The sequence below is a fragment of the Cinclus cinclus genome, chromosome 2, assembly GCF_963662255.1.
Source record: "Cinclus cinclus chromosome 2, bCinCin1.1, whole genome shotgun sequence".
Classification (NCBI taxonomy): Eukaryota; Metazoa; Chordata; class Aves; order Passeriformes; family Cinclidae; genus Cinclus; species Cinclus cinclus.
Genome location: NC_085047.1, coordinates 94353911 through 94375314, shown reverse-complemented (window position 1 = coordinate 94375314; position 21404 = coordinate 94353911). Strand labels below are relative to the sequence as shown.

Sequence of the window (21404 nt, the reverse complement as noted above, 5' to 3'; positions counted from 1 at the left end):
CTGCTCTTCATTATTTGAAATAGCTTAATTTACTTTGCAGAAGTCTGGACCCATAAGTGATAACAATAGCCCTGGATGCCTTTAATGATTTATATATATTAAAACAGTTACTGGGGTTAGTTATTTGAGTTCTGCTTGTAAGGGATCTATTAAGGCACAGGAGTACAATGAGAACAAAATATTGTGATGATCTAGCAACAGCCAGAGTATATATACAGCATATATGCTTTGCTGTTATGGAACATAACCTATGAGGATGTTATGTGGAGATTTTATTACTGAAGTCTAGTTAAGTTATTACTATTTCGTTAAAATATTCTTTTCCAGTACAAAAATTAACTTTCTCTGCTCTTATGTTACATTAAATAAATAATGCTACATTGCATACAGAAAGTAATTATTGACTGAAGAAACAAATTAGCAAACTTTAGCTACCTAAGAAAATACAATTCAGAGTGCTACCTGACAGAAACAAGAGTATTTATGTTGGTTAATAATCCTGGCATATTGTAAGCCTCACTTAAGATATCTCTAATTGAGGATGGAAGGGAAAATACAGAATCCTTTTTTATGTTTAGGAAAGTGTTCGAAACAGCTTAACTGTATTATATCAGATTGGGTCCAAGGGGCATTCAGAAGCCTAGTGGGCTCATGAGCTCAAGAAATTTATTTGGATTTATCTAAATCTGATAGTCACTCCATAGCAAACCCTTCTTAGAGCAAAAGAGACGTTTTGAAGGTAGGCATCTGTAATGAGGCACATGAATTAGGATCTGAACTGCCTGCATCCTTCCATGGGCTATGGAGGGAGCCCAGAATGGCCAGCTGAGACATAGAATTTGCTGTGTGGGGTGACTTTTAGGATATTTAAGTTTACAGGTCTGTACTCCTACACTGACAGTGCAGTTCTAGGAAATGCTGAGAGTAAAGAACAGAAGGGTTATTAATTTGATCAGCCACAAGGAAAACAACAGTAAAAGCTGTTACATTTTTTCTGTGCCAAGATGTTGTTAGTTTTCCCTATTACTGGTGTTCCTGTTTTGCTATGAAACGAAAGTTGTAACATTGAAGTATTTCAGCACCTGCTGAAGCAAGGCCAATTGAGGGCAGGCCAGGTGGGACTGGAGATTCTACTTCTCTGAACTCCCATTCCAGTGCTAACTGATCTTTATGGCACTTTTCATTTTGTTTTCATTTGGAATTTTCTTTGTTGCCACTTACACCTTCAACTCCATACCCATTCACTGTTCACTTTCAGGAAGTGTCTCCATTCAGACATGAAATGAAAGTACTAATGGGTCCTGGTTTGGGGCAAATTTGTGAGGAAACTTCCAAAGGGGGGCTGCCTCTAGAAAGCAGATTCAAGTGGCCCGTCCTCCAACTGCTTTGGGAAAAGATTTCCTTGGAGAAAAGTGGGAAAACTGTCTATTAAACAAACAAAGTATTCAGAAAGATAAAAATAAATAATATTAAACAATAAAACCTCTCGCTGTTCTGAAGAGATGGCAAATTCAGAAAGTCCTTTTTGTGGGGTGTAGCTCAGCTTGCTCAGTCTCTTACCAGTCCCTCCTGTGCTGGAAAATGCTGTGTCCTGGCTCTGGTGGGCCACAGGTGAGAGCTCCTGGTGTTCTTCTGGGTTTTCAGTCCACAGCAGGGCCAGTCAGTTCCAAGAAAAATAAACCACAGTCTGGGGAGCTTCTCTGCCTCATCTAGCTAAAAAAAAACAAAAAAACAAACAAACAAAACAAAAAAACCCAAACAAACAAAAAAAAAGCCAACCAAACAAAAAAAAAAAAAATGACTAAAAGTAAGGGAGAGCGCTCTGCTGCTGTCCACTGCAGACAACCCAGTCTGTGTGAAGGATGCAGAGGAGCAAGTGCAGTCTCTGATAACAAACTCTGTGCTTCTTCTTTCCCCTTCACTCTCAGAACCTGTCTTAAAGGTGCAGAACTTAATATCCAGTGTAAACAGAGCAGGTGACTGGGGATACAAGCATTGTAAAGTCACTCTAGGACGTATTGTAAAAAGGTGGTATTTTTTCACTGTTTGTCCTCCTTTATTCTAAACCTAATTGATTATTGAAATCATCAAGAAAGTCTACCCAGTACCTTCCATAACATTTGTTTTGATTAATAACAGCTTTATATTGTAAGGCAAGTCTTTTGATTCATTAATGGCATTTTACAACAATCAAACTTTAAATGACTGCCCGTGTATTCTCTGTTTCTGGAGGCAAAATATCTACTGTAGAACTGTGTCACTGCAACTCTGATCATGACATATGATCCTTGCCTCCTTCTTTTCAAGGAGGCTGTTTTAAAGTATTTAATACTTTGAGGAATGAAGCATTTTTGTTTATTTCTTTATTGGGTATTTAGCTGTATAGTGGATTGCACAACTCATCTATAAGCTAGAAATTATTGACATGTAGTTCTTGGTTCTGTATTTGCCAAGTCACAGGAGGTGACAATTCGCTGTCATTCATTTCCAAATAGTTGTTCTCTTTTGTCCTCCAAGATATCAGGATTCAGTTTTCAGTAGGATAACTGTGCATTCTAAGAACATCATCCCTGTTATTGAACTGAGAAAAGGATATTTGGACATTTAAATATGTTTTTAAAGAACTGACTGCATATCATACACATCTCAAAGCAAATTCAATAGCTTTCTTGTCTGTTGTGTAGTGAGAATTTCATGCAGTAGCAGATCATTAATTAAAATCACACCAGATGATTTTTCTTTAATTTTTTGAAGAATGACTATATTTAAATAACATATCTACTCAAAGGTACAGATTGTATTCCTTTTTTTACTGTGAGACAGTTACAGGAGAAAAAATGGGTATTGCTTTTCTGAAAAGTATTTGACACAGTACTGTTCACTTTCTGTGGGGGCAAATTAATTTAAAATAGCTGGCTAAAGGTTATTGATGGTAACATAGATTTCATGCACTTAGGCAAAATCTATTATGCTGTTCCAAGCTGGGGGAATAATGAATCTGTTTTATTCCCTGAATATTAAAAGGATCATATTCAGGTGTCTCAGAAAAATGTGTATAGAGCCAAAATCATGTGCAAGCCCTATCCTCTTACGTGGTTTTGTATGGTTCAAATCATTTATATTCAGAAAATCTGTACAATATTTTAGACCATTGTTTAAATTCATACTTGCAAGGGAAATAAGCCTTACTCTTCATCTGGAAAATAGGAGAAATAATTTTTTCTGCCTTGCAGCAGTAGGTAGAATAAAAAAAATTAAAAAGAGAAGTTACATGTTAGTATAGAATCCTACACTGAAGACAGCTTTTAACGTTAGACAGTCTGTCAATTAGTACAGTAAAGAGAATTTCCCTGAATCCAAGAGTTAACAACATACAGGATGTATGACCTGTGCAGAAAAATCTATTTTAGAGAAGTAGTGGGCAAGGATTAAGGAAAAAATTACTGCAAACTTGGTACTTTACAGTAATCTAGAATGTGATAGGAAGGTATACCAAAGAGTATTTTTGATTTAAACTGTAATTAATTTGAAGTTATCCATAAAATCTAGTGTAGTTGCACTAAAAAAATCCCACAAAGCTGCTCATCCAGTCCCTGCCTGACAAGGACAGCAGGATTGCTTACCAGTTACTGTCACAGGCTAAAGAGATTCAACTTGGTGGAAATTGTCAACTGGAATAGACTCAGGCAGTGAGAAACAAAGTCAAGCATTAGAATGATGCTTTTCCTCCCTTCTTCCTAGGCTTCACTTTTTCACTCCAAACTCTCCTACCCTCACAAGCAGCACAAGGAGCTGGGGGAGTAGTCTTTGTAATAGCAGCCTCTCTCTGCCCCTTTTCTTCACACTTTTCCTCTCTCCAGTGTGGGTTTTTCTCAGGCATGGAGCTCTTTCAGGAGTGTCTGTCTGCTTTGCTGTGGGTCACACTTGGCTGCCAGGCTCAGCTGTGTCCTGCTGAGGGTCTGCTAGAGCTGACAGGACAGCCCCTGCCTCTCCCCAGGGAACCCATCCCTACAGCCCCACAACTGCAACACTTGGATGGTACATCTCAGTGGGTGTTTCTTGGTACTCTGGCACTTTTTGTGAGAATAAGATCAAATTAAGTTCCCAGTTGTGTATATTTTTCATTGGGATTGATTGTAATCAGTTAAAAGGAATGACTGTATACACACAAATGTTTTAGTGTTGAGGTTGTGGTACAGAAACCCTCAAACAGATCTAGTAATATAACAAAGGGAGAAAAACCCTTAGTGTTTGTTCAGTGCACTCAAGAAAATAAAGGGATAAAAATCAGTATTTCAGAAAAATACTGGTCTAAACTTCAACACTTCAAACTATTTCACAGACATTACGGAATTATTGCTAATATACTGCAGTAAGAACTGACTAAAATGTCAACACATACAGATTGTTAGTACTAAAGATCAGCAAGCTTCAGCTAAAACTGGATTCCCTAATATATTTTCTCTTATAGAACCATATGCACCATGATCTTGATTTATGCTTATAAATTTTCTTTCATATTGATGCAGTAAGTTGACAGAAAAATAGGCCATCAAAACCAAATAGCCTCAGGGTGGCTCAAAGTTTTTTCACTTTGATTCTTGTTGATTGGGAGCCACATACCCATAAGATTATCACACCCAAAAAATCTGTTTTCTGCAGAGAGCCTGATTAATTGATGGTAGGGGTTAGGTGTTGCCAGTGAGTATAGAGGAACAAATGAAATGTTTCAGTGGGTTCTTTTTAAAAAAAGAAGCACGTGAAAAATGTGACACATTGGAAAACATCATCATTGAAAGTGTTAATTTTCCTTTGTCCTTTCTGTTTTCTAATATAAGTGTGAATGAGGTACCTTAATTTTTATTTTTTTCTTGTTCTTGAGGGGCTTTGGAGTCTTATATTCCTCTTAATATTTTTGTGCTTTCAGCATGTTACCGATATGTGTCTATTGAAGGGGAAACCTTAAATTCACTGTGCAGACTTTTGACACTGAAATTAACATTTTAAATTTTAGCCAGTAGTTTATGATCTAGCTTTATAACAGATGCTAGAAGGAAAATAGGCATCACCTTGACTAACAGGCTTTGCTAAGACTTGAAAAAAGATTGTGAAGAACATAAGAAACTGGGGGTGCCCTTTTAAACAATTTATCAAGAAATAATCTGATTCATAACCAGCAGAAGCGTATTATCACTTTTTAAATAGAATCACTAAAACTACAGCTTTATTCAAGTTGGAGAAACTTGAGTCGGAAAAAGAGTGCACCCACAAGCCCTGTGACCTCTCCTCTAGCCCTGCTCCCAGGGCTTGTCTGCCTGAGCTCAAGGCCAGCTCTGGTGGCCTTGTGACCTCAGAGCTGTTGGATGGGAAAGAGCAAAACTGTCATGATCTTTCACCCATCCTTTGTCTCTGGAGCCACATTTAGTCTCGGGTCCTTGCTTGAGGTAGTCCTGTGCCCAGACATGATCCCCAACTTTGATGACACCAACCCTGGACCACTGACTTGACTCCTTGCTTCATCTGATTTACCTGGATTTGTCTCTAGAGACCTTTCTGGCAATCACAGGACTGCTGTTGGTCCTCATTCCCATCACCAGACCTGCTTGATTTTCTTTTTTGGGTACTGTGGGGCTGTGCCCTGGTCAGCAAGGATGGTGACCTGCCTGGCCTGTGTACACCTGCAGCTCCTGCCTCCCTTGAATTTGTTGAATAGTCTGCTTTTACTGCTCTCACAAAAAAAAAAAAAAACAAAAAAAAAAACAACTATAACATATTAAAACCTTGTGGTAAAATCTGTACTGTGGAAATACCATCTGTGATCTCATTTCAGACATATTTGCCACAAGTAGATGGAGTGATATACTTATTTTGCTTCTGTGCTCTAATATTAATATAAAAATAAAATAAATATGCAATCTATATCCACAAATGAATGCGTTTATATTAAGCCTTGAAATTGTGCCAGCCTTTTGAAATAAATTACAAAAAGCATTTGTTTTCATACAAATTAGTAGAAGACAGTTCACTTAGCTAATTTTAGCTGAAAGGATCATCAGTTAAGATGATCATAGAAAAGAGAGGAACAAAAGCACGTTCACTGGAGTGGGAGAATTGTCACTCTGATATCTACATGAGGAGGAGGTGAGAACTTCACTTCTGATAACATGTTGAGACTAGAAGGAAATAAACCTTATCAGCCCAGAAAGCCAACTGTGCCTTGGCCTGCATCCCAAAGCAGTGTGGGCAGCAGGTCGAGGGAGGGGATTCTGCCCCTCTACTCTGGTGAGAGCCCACCTGCAGTGCTGCATCCAGCTCTTGGTTCTCCAGCACAAGAAGGACATGGAGCTGTTGAAATGAGTACAGAGGAGGCCACCAAAATAATTAGACGGCTGGAGAATCTTTCCTATGAGGAAAGGCTGAGGGAATTGTGCTTGTTCAGCCTGGAAAAGAGAAGGGTTTGCCATGACCTAGTTGCAGCCTTCCAGTACCTGAGGGGAGCCTATAGGAAAGATGGAAAGAGGCTGTTTACATGGGCATGTAGTGACAGGACAGGGACAATAGTTTTAAACTGAAAGAGAGTAGGTTTAGGTTAGATAATGAGAAGAAATTCTTAAATGTGAGGATGGTGAGGCCAGGGAAGCTGTGCATGCTCTGTCTATAGGAGTGTTCGAAGCCAGGTTGGATGGGGCTCTGACCAACCTGGTCTAGTGACAGGTATCCCTGCCCATAGCAGGGTGATTGAACTGGATGATCTTTAAGGCCCCTTCCAACCTATGCCAATTTATGAAACTAAACATACTTCACTAAACATATGTAATGATATCTTTAAAGGCAGGCAAAACCCTCCAGCAATAATCAGTTAGCACTGATGCAGTGAGTTATAGGCCTCAGTAGTTTTACAAGTATACATTCTTTTGCAGAATCTGAAAATATTGGCTTCCCTCCTCACACAGCAAATTGTGCTGGCATGTATCTGTTTATATACTGACCTTTGCCAATCAGATTCACATAATGCCAAGTGATATGCACAAGGAGTATTGAACAATGTAATCTCACAAAAATAACACTGTTTACAAAGATATCTAATAAGCAGCCAGAAAAGTCTTTCTAAAACTTTTAAGCAAGTAGAATAATAGCTACATCTGGGTATTTCAATGAATAAAAATTAGTTTTTAAAGAATTGTAGCATAACTTTTTTTTTTTTTAACATGCCTATCCTATTCTACACTGCACAGAAAAACAATACAATTCTAAAGTGTGGTATTCCCTGAATTATAGAAGAGTAAGAGAGACTTATCATGCACAGGGTGAAAGGAGCCTTGCTGTATCTACTGCTCTGTACAAGGGCAGATACAGGTAATGAGAGAAGAGAGATTGACTTCTCAAATCCATTGCAAGTTTTCAATGTACATTTATGTTTGCAAGACAAGATGCTGTTGACTTCTCCTTAAGAATGTAAAGCCTGTCGGAGAATGAGACCTACCTGTTACACTAAGAGTGGCTGCTGGGGGTGTTTGCAATGGGTGTTTGCCAGAATGCTTTGGTGTTTTGCTTTGTACTGGTCCCAGGAATGAGTGTTCCCCTTGCGCACTTCTTTCTACTGGACATTTTTGAGGAAAACATGCTCAATAACAATCCTTAGTTCTGTTTGCCTTGTATTTCTTTATCACTGAAACTTTTGAAAAGCTACTTTTGCATTATTTGTCTGTGGTTTTTCTATTCCTTTTGCTTGTCACTTCTATCTGCCAGAGACAGCCAAAGCACCTGGAATGGCCTTGTCAGGTGTTTTTCTTAAACAGTGAGAGGTAATTTATTTTGTAGCTCTTAGGTTATTCTCCTGCCTGACATCAGCACTGACACTCATCACCAAACGTGTGCCCTGCAGGGTCACTGCTGTTTTAACCACTCCTTCTCCATCTTATCTCCTGCAGAATTCCTAAACTGCGTAGCTTTTCTGATTTTACAGGTTATTTGGAGTGTTTTTTTCATTGTATGCCTTTTTTTTTTTTTTTTTTTTTGACTTACCAGTTTTTGAAATGTGAATCCATTCCCATAGTAGATGCCAATGTGTTTTTCTTCCTCTTTGTATTCATGCTGGCTGTTGTCCCATTTCAGCTGAATATCTAAACCACATTTCCCCTTTGAAAAGCAACGTGAAGGTCATTCTTTGATTCAGGCAGTGAGAGTTGCTTACTGTATGAGTGGCATGTTTTTTGTTCTGTCTAAATTCCTGGAAAGTATCACTCCCTGGGGAGGGAGAGTGAACTCCCCAGAATTATGAACTTGATTAAGGGAAAGCACTTATTGACAAGGTCTCCTTGTTTAAGCCTCACAGAATGATACATGTGCATGCCTGATAAATCTGCTTCTCACTCCTCACCAGAGAAGTCTTAGCTCGAAGCCTAATACCTCCTGAGTTCTTGGAATTCAAAACTACATTTCTAAGGCTGAAACTTAGATTGCATGTTTTCATTATATTTTTTGTAAAAGTAGAGAAAGGGAAACTATTGTTTCTGTTGCATTTTAACCCACTCTGGTTATTTAAAAAGTGAAATCTATGGAACCATGTCGCTTTGGTACCTCTCTTGCCAGGCTGATTTACTTCTCTTTTTTAATGAAATATGTAGCATTCATTTATACAGCTATTAGTTTGAAGCCAGTAAAGCTGTCTTGAATAGGTTTTGGATTCACACAGACTGACTTTTGTTGCTCTATGGCATGATTTATGTGTTTTCTCTGAGCTGATGGCTGCATTGCGTTTATGATAGAAAATAATATAGCAATTAATGCAACTGGATGCTTTTCTTGTTTTCCTCTTCAACATGAGCAGAGTTAATCTTTCAATGGCTAGGGTTGTTTTGTGGCCCCAGGTAAGTCAATAGATTAGATTTGGTGTAAGTCATTAGTAAATTGCTAGAGAAGACTGAGTGGGCTCAGCTGCCCTTTGCCCTCAACCTATAGGTGTTACTGTAATTTACCTTAAATATGATGAAGGAAACAAACTCATAATAACTGTTTCACTCTCAGTATTTATTTTTAATTTTTTATTTTTTTCTTCCTGGGACAATCAGAAACTGTATTTCTAATATGTGGATTGTGGAATTAATTTCTGCTTTTGAGTGTTTGAGGTATTCTCAGACAAAAGAGGCAGCAAATTAATTTCCACCCATCTCCTGTCTCCTCGAAACCCAAAAAATATTCTAATTGTTTATTAGATATATCAAGATGAAGAAAAAATTGACATAAGCTCTGTCAGCATTACTTAAGCATGTCTTCCTTCATCAGGTATAAAATGCTGCATCTATTTTTAAACTTTAGTCTTTCTTACCTGAGAACATTAGAAAAAATTTCATCTGGATCAGTGAAGTTTCATTTTGTCTGCTCAGTCTTGAATACTGTGTGTTTAAAATATCAAGTTAATACTGCAAATGCTAATAAATTTTGGGGGTATATTGTCCTTAGGTATTTGGGGGAGTTCTGTCATTAGGACAAGAGTGTTAAACCATTAATTTACTGTTGCAAAAAGCAGGAAATATATAGAAACAGGAAGAAACCAAAATACTGAATTGGCATCATGTGTCATTGGTAGTCAGATCATTACTCTGAAATGTGATGAAGGCATAAAAACTTTTATTTCTGACAAAAAAACATTGATTGTTAGGAGACACTGAGAATATTCTGTGAAATTGGCATTGTGTTCTGGTCTAGCAACTTCCAGGCAGTAGGATGATAAACACATTCTCATTTGGGGACATTGTCTAATTTAATCTATCAGCATCTTATGTATATATACACACACATAAATGCATATATATGTGTTTGTATGTGTGTATATATGTAGATATATGTGTGTGTTTGTCTAAATTACATTCAAATAAAAGATTAAGGGGTTAATCCAGGTACAGAAAACATTATTTTACCCATCTTATGCTTGTATTTGTGTTTTACATTTGGTGTTCTTTAGTATTATTCAGGTGACAGGTCTAAAAACGAGAGAATAGGAAGACAGTGCTCACACTGAACATTTCACTTCAGAGCTGAAACTCTTACAAGTGTTGCAGGCAACAGAATATAAAGCATTATGTACCATTGTAAAAAATTTGGAATTCTTTGATAAACTACATATTGTGAACTCCTTTATAAAAGTTCCCTTTATACAAGTTCCAGTTCTTAGAGTAGAACTAAGAATTTCAAAACATGATTTTACCCTGAAACATACTTCAATTGTTTTAGTAAAAAATTTCAAGTACTGTTGAAGATAAAATATTATGTTAAATACATATTAATTAAATTATAGTTTGTAATTTTTCAACTCAGTGACAAATGTGGAAGCAAAGAATCATTTATTCATATGGTTTTTTGCTATGTCGTGGCCAGAATGGAATTTTTATACTCAAATTGGATTTTCTGTATATGGGTTTAAATAATTACATGGAGGTAGAAGCAGAAGAATGAACCCCTGAATTTTGGTTATTTATTCAAATCAAACCACAGTCAAGTTTCTAATTTATCCACTTCACACTTTTGCTGTATCCTGGTTCTTATTTTAAACCTCTTCAAACTGGAGATCATGCTTTCTTTTGGTAATAGGCTGAGTTGCTTTTTAATGCTGTTCTTTGACAATTGTTCTTTCAGTAGCAATGCTGACACAAGCAATGCCATACCCTTCATTCCTTCCATCCATTCCTGTTTGTTCCTACTGCCACACCATATTTCCTCTTGTTTTTTGGGGCCTTGAAGTGGTCTAGGCTTAGCTGAAGAACTAATCCCAGTTAAAAATAACCCAGGCACATAAAAGTGCTGAGTGTTAATGTCATTTGCTTGACTTCACAATCTCACAAGTAGTTCAACCACAAAATTTGAGGGACTGGTCTGGGTACTGTGATGTATTTCCAGGGCTGAAAGTATGAAAAAAGAATTAATAGATTAAATAAGTCCCAGACACTTGAGTGGCTTCCTTAGATTTTTAAAATTCTTTTCCCAATCATGGCTATTCCACACTCCCAGTGGTTTTCATGATATTGCATCTCCTTTACCTGCAATTGCTCTCTCAGTCAGTAGGAGATCAGGGTGGTTTATTGGGTATTGCTCACTGACTTAATTCATTCATATATCAACTGATAATGATAGGATTAGACTTTCTGGTAACTGTAGGTAAGTAAACACTCCAAAATATACACTAAAGTCTATTTAAATGTTGATTAATCTTTAAAAAACCCAGAACGCATAATCACGTATCTGCTCTTTATTGGTGAATAATATAGCAGAAGGTTTTATCCTTTTCTTTTTCCAGGTGTAGAGCAGAATTCCTTGCGCCAGATGAAGACTCAGAGAGCTATGACAATGCTTACAGATGTCCGGCAGCTCATCTCAAGTGGAGGCAGTATGAATCAAAAGAATGATGAAGGAGTTACTCTGGTGAGTGGGAACATCATCACCCTGGGAATATGCATGTGTTGCAACAAGTTCAGCATGTTTTCAAATCAGTTCTCCTAAGAAGGTTTTGCTTCTACCTGGTGTTTTGAAAATACATGTATGTCAATTCCATGCATAATATGGATTTTAAAACAGGGTAGTGCAACATCTCAATGACAAACTTTTTTTTCCTGGTCAATAAATATGCAACATGAAATTTAATAGCAAAAATTGTTTATAACAATAGTTTAAAGCTGCAGGAGTTACATGTGGTCTCTGACATTGTGTGAGAGAGGGGATGAAACTTCATTCAGTGATCCCTGGTTTTTGCTCCTTTCTTCTGGCTGAACTGTACTAAAACACTGTTTCGTGTAGAAATCCGATCTTGATTCATTGTATTGAAGCATTCAATACACCATAAATATGGAAAAGTACCCCTACTCCCAAATTTGCATGTTATTGGTGGTCACTGGATTTTATTATATTTTTTCTGCAAATGGATCTATCAGTTTGCTTTGTCAGAACTTCTATTTCTTCAGCTGTCAAATAATTCTAAATTAATGTGCATTTCCATAGCATGTCTCTGGAATGTTTCCTTCCTTTTCATATAAAATCTTCAACATCATTCTCAATCAATCAATCAATCATTCAGTCAATAAATGGCAAATCAGCAGCATTATTATACTGAGCACATTTTTTAAAGTACCTTTTTTTTCTGCATATAATGTGCTAATACTATTACAGCACTAATATTTATTACTATAATTTCTGCATTTGCATTGCCTGATACTGAATTAATATACTAAATCATTCCATATTTTAATACCTGTGGAGTGTTTAAGCTGTAACAAAAGAAGTGATCAGCCTCATATTTGGATTGAATCCAGCCACTGGCTCTCTCTAGATACAGAACATGGTCACTTTGGGTTGCCAACCACAGGCAGTTGACTCTGTTTAAAAACAGGAGGGAAGCAGGGAAGTGGTGGGAAGAAACAACACAAGTTTTAGTTTATTTTATAAAAGCATTAATTTACCTTCCAGTTTTTCTGGTATTTTTATCAAAGCTGCTAAATCACATAGCTATTGTACTTAACTTCTATTGTTCTAGTCAGAATTGTCCTAGTTAAACTGAGTTAGGATCTTAAATAAATCTTACTGTATAAGACCTTTGCTGTAGTTATTTGGAATAGTTGAAATACATTTCTGAATGATGTTTAACAGAACTGCAAATACTGGGAGAAGAACATTGTGGATACTTTGGGGTTTTGCTGTTTGCTTAGTAGAATGTTGACAAAAGGGATACTTTTTGTATGAACAGTTTTTATTCTGAAATCTGATTTTTGCAAGAAATAGATACAAAGTAGGTATTTTTGCTTTTCTTTGAGATTTCTATTACGTGATTTTTTGTGACAAACTGGTGGAAAATCCAGAATTTGTTAAACAATTATCTCTCTTTTCATGGTTGTTGAATCAGCCAGTCTGTGATAGTTGTATGGATATCAGAGGGTTCTGAGAATAGCGTTTTGTTCCTCTGTATCTATCTGTACAAAAAAGATGAGTATGTCTGTTTTAAATGTCAAATTACTTTTGTTTTCTCTTGACAGAGTATATATCTAAGTCCCTATCTAAGTTAAGATGAATCAAGCAAGAAATTATTGTTTTAAATGTGTGAATATGCACATTCTCATAGACTCATAACACCTACATTTGTGCACATGCAAGTCCAACAGACAACTTTTTTCTGTTGTGTTCTCCTGTAATAGTTTTTCTTTGAAAGAATTCAGCCATAAAATATTCCCTAGGAGCTTCTTCACTGCTTGAAAATAGTACTTTTCAAGTTGATGGCTGAATAGAAAATGTAATTTCTTCTGTTAGAACACACCCTCCCTCCACCATGAAGCTATGTCAAATTACAGGAAAAATTTGAGGGTTTTGTACATTGGAAATCATAGCATGTAGAATCAAAGTTCTGCCCCCAGGGGAGTTTTGCACCCTTTCCAGGGGAAGATTTTGGATGGGTTGTACTGTATTCCTTCCTTCTGCATCACATTCATAGTGAAAACTTTATGCATACTCTGCTTGTGCAGGTGAACCAGAAATAACAGGTAAGGGAAATAATACCTTGAACTCTTATTTTAGTGTCTCCTATTCTTACAGCGACTTTGGAGCTACACAGTTGTAGTAACAGGTTTATTGCAAGACCTTTTTATTGGCATTATTCATCCATGTCAACCACCAGGAAACTAATATCTTCTGCTAACAATGCTTGAAGGAGAAAAAGTCATGCAGTTGGGCTGTTCAGTTTTGGGATACAGGGACCAACTATAATTTGACTTCTCAATTTCTGCAATATTCCTATGCCCTATTCTTACTGACTAGTGTGAGTATTAAGTTCTTCTGACTGGGGATGAGCAGTTATATTTTGCCAAATTCCAAATTCAGGTCTTGTCCCCCTTGTTCCCAGAAGTGAAGGGAATGTTTTAAATAACAGCAGAGGACTATGAGAAAGTACAGATAGCTAAACTGTATCCAGGATCAATCCCATCATATGAAATACGTGCCTCAACAGTTATTCACCACGTATAGGGAACCATTTCCACCAAAACCCGCAAATTACAATTTTCCCTGATATATATTCCTTTTAGCATTTTCTTCTTCTACTACTATATTATTACTAGATAAAATAATTTTATTGCCCTATTATGTCTTTCACTTTTTCTCTGTTCAAAGCCTGTTTGGTATGATATTGTTTTTATATTTATTTTGCACACTTGCTGTTTGTTTTAAATAAAACCCCAAAATGGCTGTTGGGTTTATTTATATTTAAAAAATCTCATCCTATAAAAAGCATATTGTGGGATTGATTGCTGATATAAAAGCCAAATACATACATAGCCTTAAATAAGACCTTGAGAAGGATAACATCCAGCTCCTCAAATCTTCGATTAATAAAGATATTTTTGTGTTTCTTTTTTTCCTTCTCTTGCCATTACAGTCTTCATACTTTATCACTCTTACAGTATTTGCTACTCAAGAGTGACAAGCCCTCAGCAAACACAGCTACCTTTGAAGTTGTCCCTGCTTTAGCAGCAAGTTGCACTACTTGACCTCCTGAGGTTCCTGCTGACCTGAGTTTCTCTCACTCTCTTACTGCATTTTCCACCCTTATTCTGTTCCACTTTGACTCTTAAATGAATTTTAGAGATACAGAAAATCAACTAAAATTATTAAACAGTTACCAATTAAAATAACTAAGTATCTAGGAAAGAAATGCAAGTATAGAAAAAAGTTTTGTGGTTCAAAACTGAGAAAGTATTTGGTCACTAATTTTGTGCTGCACTCTCAATGTGCTTGGTTTGATTATGTGCTAATGAATTTATTTTGGAGTAGTGTCAGCTTAAATCTGGAATATTTCAACTGCCACAAAAGAAAGTTAGCTCTAGGCTCAAAGAGAGCTCAAGCTCTGTTGAAATCCATGATTTTACCTTGGCTCATGATGTCTTTGAATGTGAAAGCATGTGAAAACATGCTTACTTAAAGCTACATGAAAAGTGATAAGACTAGATGGTTTAGTAGCTCACAAAAAGCTAGAATTATTTTTTTTTCTGATGCATCTTGTTAAAATGCTAAAAAGGATTCCACAGTTGTATTCTAGCCTGTAGTAACCACATGTACGTTTTGTATTTGCTGTAGCTGTGATTTAGTAAAGATATGAAGTAGCACACCGCGAATGAGTTCTTTAAACTATTAACACATGCAAAATTTAACTTTTATATTGCAGCTGCATGTGGCCTGTGCTAATGGATACAAGAATGTTGCATCTCTGATACTAGATCATGGGGCTGATCTCAATGTAGTGGATAATCAGTACTGGACACCCCTACATTTGGCTGCAAAGTATGGACAGGTAAAGCATGATTTTTCGCCTGCTTCTCTTTTCTTTATGGCAGTCTTCTGCAACAATAGCAAATGCTTTCAAGTCAGGGAGACTATTCTTACTTTAACGTAAAAATCTTTCTCATTTGCATAGTACAGGTTGGCATCTCAAATGACAGAGACCATTTGAGAATGAGCCTTGTAAGTCTATCAGCCCTGTACAGCTAAGTCTACAACCAGCTGCTTGTCTACAGCAAAAACTAGGTTTGCACTGACATTTGAAAGGAAGACAAAATAAACACTTTGTCTGTTATTTGTTTTTACAGTCTGATATCAAAGTTTATTTAGCTATTTTTTTCCTGTGTATATTCCTGTAAATAAATGTCCAGGATTCATTTAGCAGTTGTGTGGAAAGAAAGTTTTCCAGTCACTGGGTTGTGGAAGGGTGCCCTGGGTTTAGAGGCCATGCCTAAACATCATCTCTTCAGTTTTCATTTTTCTTACCTTTTCAGCTCTCCTTCATCCTCATTCTCACAAGTCATGTTCATTGAGTCTTTTTCACAGTTTGGCCCCTTCAGGAGGGTCCTCCACAGCTCTCCACCCAACTCAGGGCTCATGAATCACCACTTACCCATAAATATCTTCCAGAAACCTCTGTGATACATCTTAGCTCAGACTTCAGAAAATAAATAATACACTTTTTAACAGGAAAATAGTAAGAAATGTAGCAAAATCAATAGTAAAATAGTGAAAATAGGTGTGTTTATTTAGATTAGTTAGTTCTGCTGGGTAATAGATTTCTCCTATTGAGATACCCTGTGCCTGCTCTTTAACAGAGTGTCAAAGCTCTGTATTTTTTCATAATAGATTAAGTCACTGGGTTATATGTGTATAAGCATATACATACATGTACAGCCTGAAGTGTATCCTCAATAACTTTAGGTAGTGTAAATTTACAGAGAAAAATTGCACACAAAGATACTGAGTCAAAGTTTTGTTGTCAAGTGAGGTATCAGGGCTATTTTGAATTTACTGTAGATTTTATTCTCTCATTCTATCTTACTCTGTGCTGTTCTGTAATTCTGCTACAGTTCTACTACTCTCATTGATCCCTCTGCACTCACTCTGCCTGTGTTCAGACTTCAGGAGGGCAAGAAAGCTCTTACTCAGAAGGGAGGGGGGTAGCAGTGATGGAGTCTTGAGCTTCTTATTCTCATCTTGTAGGATGGTTTACAAGTTAGGGCTTTGTACTGCAACAATGTGGTTGTACTACAGCTGTGCATTTCTTATATTGTGAAGCTAAACCTGAGTTTAATTGAAGAGGACTTGAAAGGGCTGGGAAGGAATTTACCTTTCCTTATTTGTGTGTGGCACGTGTATGTTTGCAACACTAACTCTGGATGACTTGAAATACTCTTTTTCTTGTGAAGATAGGTATTTTTCTTTTAGAAACAGGCCTGTAGATGTAAAGTTTGTAGTTGAAAGTGGCTAATGGAAAACATGTCTTTCTTTTCAAAGAATTCTAAGAGCTCAGATTACTATTTTTGAAGTTATCCTTTTTGTAGGCACTTTTGTTGAACTGCATCTCCCTTACATCCCACATGACAACAGTGTTAATTCTTTCTGTTTCAGTTTTCAGTGAGGAGTCAGGGACCAGCTGCACTAGTTCTATACAAGCAGTATAGGTACACACAGAGAAAGACTGTGAAGGAACATTGGACATAAAATTAGCTAAATACAGACCAAATAACTTCCTTTTGTAGTATTAGTGAATAATAAAGTTTAGAGATCTTATTATCATTATATATAAGTTTCCAGCATTACTGAGGAGATAAATGCAGCTTTTGTGTGTTTCTCTTTGTAAGAAACAAGTAAACAATTTAAATTCCTTGATAAAAGAGATTTGTTACATATCTTCTAATTCTTTCAGTAACTACACCATCAGGGTATTTTTAAAATTTCCTTTCTTATGATTATGATTTTAAAATATTGTTCAGCCTTAGAATAAGTTCATATGCATACCATATTTATAATTCCATTTTGAGTAATTACTTAGAGACTAATATGAGCATTATTTCTCTTTTGGGTAAAAGTAGTATGGCAGAAAGGGAATTACCTTAGACAAGACATGATCTGGATAGTCTTTTTAAAATTAAGATACATTTATGAGGAAATAGTTATTTTTTTTAGCCAAAAATTTTAATGTTCCCTGAGAAAGTAATTAATATAAATTCTGAACTTGATCCCTTACAGTTTCACACTCTTCTAACACATATTTATGGCATATTTTAAAAAAATGTCACATTTAAAAAAGTTGCTACAGTGACAAATCTCTATCAGACTGGAAGTCTGTCATAAAGTCTATTTGGTTTTAGTTTGCTATCCTTTTAAGTTCTTGGGAGGATTTCTGTCTTTCCAGAAATGTATTTGAACAGCAAAACAGCCTTTTCTTGTCTTACAGCTTGTCTAATAAGCGATGATCCTTTAATGAGTAGTCACAGACATTTCAGAAAACCTGTTTTAAACTATTGTCATTGAATAGTTTAGTATTCAATGTACTAGTACTGTTGCTGCACTACCTGCAACCAAACCCCATCCAATACAGGAATAATATTATATTCCAAGAGTAATAAGAACTGATAATTTATCCTGTTTATAAAATAGCTACAGATGTATTTTTCATGTGGAGAAACTACTCACCTTAATAAAATGTTATTGAGTTAGTTATGCAGCTCACAGATTTCGTTTTTGAACTGTTTTGTAGTCCTTACCTATCTATATTTTGCATATTATCTTGGGAAAAAAAAAAAGTTGTGATAGGATGAAATTGTTCATCTATTTTAGAGTGACATTCAGACTCAGTTGAAGCACCCGAGCTCTATATTTGCAAATACACAAAATGGGAAAAAACCCACACATATGCCTATTTGTAAGCGCATACGAATAATAGGATGGCAGTAATTTACATTACCTGGGGGGAAAGGAAAACCAAAAAAAAAGAACCAAGGAACTGCGTAAGTTTTAAATTTATAGTGAGAAAATTTAATTTGCATTGGCACAGGAGGAAACGTTTAAAGAATAAAGGCACTGCAAGCTCCTTGTTACAAATCTCAAGTTGTAAATGAAGTGGATTATGAAAATCTTCCTGATCCATCTTCCACATTAATTTATATGTGAAATAACCAGTGAAAGATACATCAATCTGAGTGAACTTATCATGTGAAAGACATTGCATCTACACCTTATAATAAACCTGTCTTGTAGATATTCCTTGATAATGGCAAACCCATTTTTATTTAGGATGGGGTTCTTCTCAACTAAATTTAACCAACTAAATGTAAGAACAAAGTCAAAGCTTTTTCTTGTCTTATGTGAAGAATCACCTCTATAAGGCAACTCAGAAAATTCTAGGGGATGCATTTAAAATAGGGGGGATGTTTCATTGCTTGTAGGTCTGACCCTTATTGGTTATAGAAGTCATGGGCAATTAGCATATGTCAGAGGTGCAATCTGAACATTTTAAAATCCTTCATGAGGAATCCAGATCAAAGTGTGGGGCCGAGGGGGGCAATGCCCACTGGTGGTCTGGGTCTCCCCAGTAATCATGAAGTGGGCATGGAGTTGATGCCTTACATTTAGAAAACAGAAAGTTGCATGGAGAGAATCCTAAAGAAGGACTAAAGTTAGATACTTACAACAAAACCAATCTTACCACAAGCAAAACATAGCAGAATGCTGTTGTACTGTTTCCAGAGAGGGAATAAGTAAGAGTTTTAAGTGTCTGTATGTATTATCTGATATTAAAAAAAAAAAAATCTGTGTCTATCTTTACAAACATTTGTAAAGAAAACCAGTTTAATGGATAAATATACCATTTAAACATTATTAGTCTGAATATTAAAACAGAACATAGGTGAATGATACATGAATTGTGTTAGTGACAGAACATGTAGATCCAGAGTAGAGTATTTTTCTTGCATGGATATTGCTGGTGAGTTTGAGGGTTATGTTCAGGATATAGCTACTGAGTACAGAATAGGGCAGCTGAGGCTGCTGCCTGAAGGTCAGTCTCTGTAAGACAGGAATCTGCTTTACAGGAACAGACTGGGTTATTAATGAGTATAATAGACTGTTCATTGAAATACTACCAGTCTGCAGACATTACAAAAAGACAATTTTTAAACAATGCTATTCTGAGTTTCTAGGGCTGTTGTAACTTCCCCTTCCATAAGTATTAAGGCAAAAGGCAATTTTGTGTTTTTAATGCACATTAACATGATACCAAAATATTTTTATTATTGAGGTATTAAGATCAGAGTTGCTTACCTTAATCATTTTACCCTAATAAAATTATGGAAAATAATAACTTCTACAACACACATCAAAATCTGCATCTGTGACACCCCAAAGCCTCTTCAAAATAAGATTATTAAGGAAACAAAGGCTAACCCCAAGAAATTAGAATATGACAGGGGTGCCTATGTAAATTTTAACAGGGCCTTTTGGGCGTAGACATTTTCAACCCTGTTTTTGATGGCAGCTGGAACCCCTTTGTCTCCCTGGCATGCAGCAGGGCAGTGCTGGTGTATTTGTGGTTGCTGTCTGTGCACACCAACGCAGGGCACACGTCCTCATTTGGGTACCACCCTGCCCGTGCTGGCACTGCTGCCAACTGCAGAAGGGCAACTTGTATTTCTCAGGCTGGCCCCTTAATTTGAATTTAGCACAGCAATCACTTTGTGGACAGCTAGTAATCTAGCATTGGTAGTGCTGTTTCTGCTGGACATCTTCCAGCCGCTGTGATCAGGAGAGCGCACACTTGCCCTCCCTGTGGTGGGAATAGGCTGCAGCTCTGACATTTGCCTTGGGTACTTTGGCACAAGTCCCAGGCACAAGCTGGTTCTTTGTTGTTTATCACAGAAATGTCACCTTCCAAACAGCTATCAGAGACATGCAGGTCAGAGCTGACTCTGCAGTAGCTTAAACATTACGTCTCCCAAAATTTCATCTTCGGGGGATGATGCTTGTGTCTAAACTCTTAAAACACTAAATAAAGGAGGACTAGGGATTAAGGCAGGCAACAGCCTGGCTCACATTCATATTGTTTAGAGCTAGTTTCCTCTACAGGAGATTAGTCATGTTTGTAGAGAGCTGGTTGGAGTGGTCCAAAGGAGAGTCGGGGAGAGCTAACAGTTAAGCAGTGTGGATTATATGGGATACTTAAGCTTGCTCCATTGCACTCTCTTACTTAGTAAGACAGATTTAGCCTCTGGCTTTGAGGTTTAAAGGGTTTCATGATGTCAAAAAAACCTGGATAAGACATTTGTTCAACTGCTGGCTGGATCTCTGGAAGAGTAACTCCTGTACTAGCAAGGATTTCTTCCAATATAAATTGGAAATATCCCACATAAATATATATATATATATATATATATATATATATATATATATCAGATGTCTCCCTCATGTTTCTTAGCAAATTATATGTGTCCTGTGTCATTTTCAAATGTATGAAATTGTCATTCTGTCTGTATGTTCTCCCTTACACACATTTGGTTGGTCTGAATCATAACTATCTGATTAGTTAGTTCATCAAAACACAATATTTCTTTCAGATTGTAAAAAGGACTCTGTTCCTTGCTGAAGAGTCAGAGAACACACCCTCTTACTATATGAATGAATTTGCTCATCATCACCAAAAAAGCTTAATCATTTTACTCAACTATGACCTGAAGATCCTTTTTTTTCCTTCAAGTGCATGTTGAACTCAAAACAAACAAACAAAAAAACAAAAAAAAAACCCAAAAAACAAATAAAAATTCTACATCTGTTGTTAGAATATGCTTCTGTGTATATGGATATATGAACTCATTGTATGAAATGATACTTAAGCTCATGAAGTTTGGCCATTGCCACAGGAGTTCCTTTGAATGAAATTTCTGAACTTCTGCAACCACACTCCACAAATGTTTTCAGTGAGAAGAGCCTAAAGAAGGGGGTGCTTGTATAGTGTTTCCAAGTGAATAGATTATAGTTACTCAGGGAATAAATATTTTCGTTGTCAAGTAGTTGGAGTCTTTAATTTATGGCCAGAAAATTCTCTAGAGAATGTT

The 21404-nt window shown here is 36.5% G+C and overlaps 1 protein-coding gene across 1 annotated transcript in view; it reads left to right on the top strand.

The window, feature by feature from the left end:
- The window catches only part of MYO16 (myosin XVI), a 258913-nt gene that overhangs the window by 54438 nt on the left and 183071 nt on the right, over nt 1–21404 (top strand). The window contains exons 5-6 of the mRNA XM_062515094.1: nt 11294–11418; nt 15197–15322. Of these exons, the coding sequence (XP_062371078.1) occupies nt 11294–11418; nt 15197–15322 (251 nt within the window). The remainder of the gene's footprint in view (nt 1–11293; nt 11419–15196; nt 15323–21404) is intronic.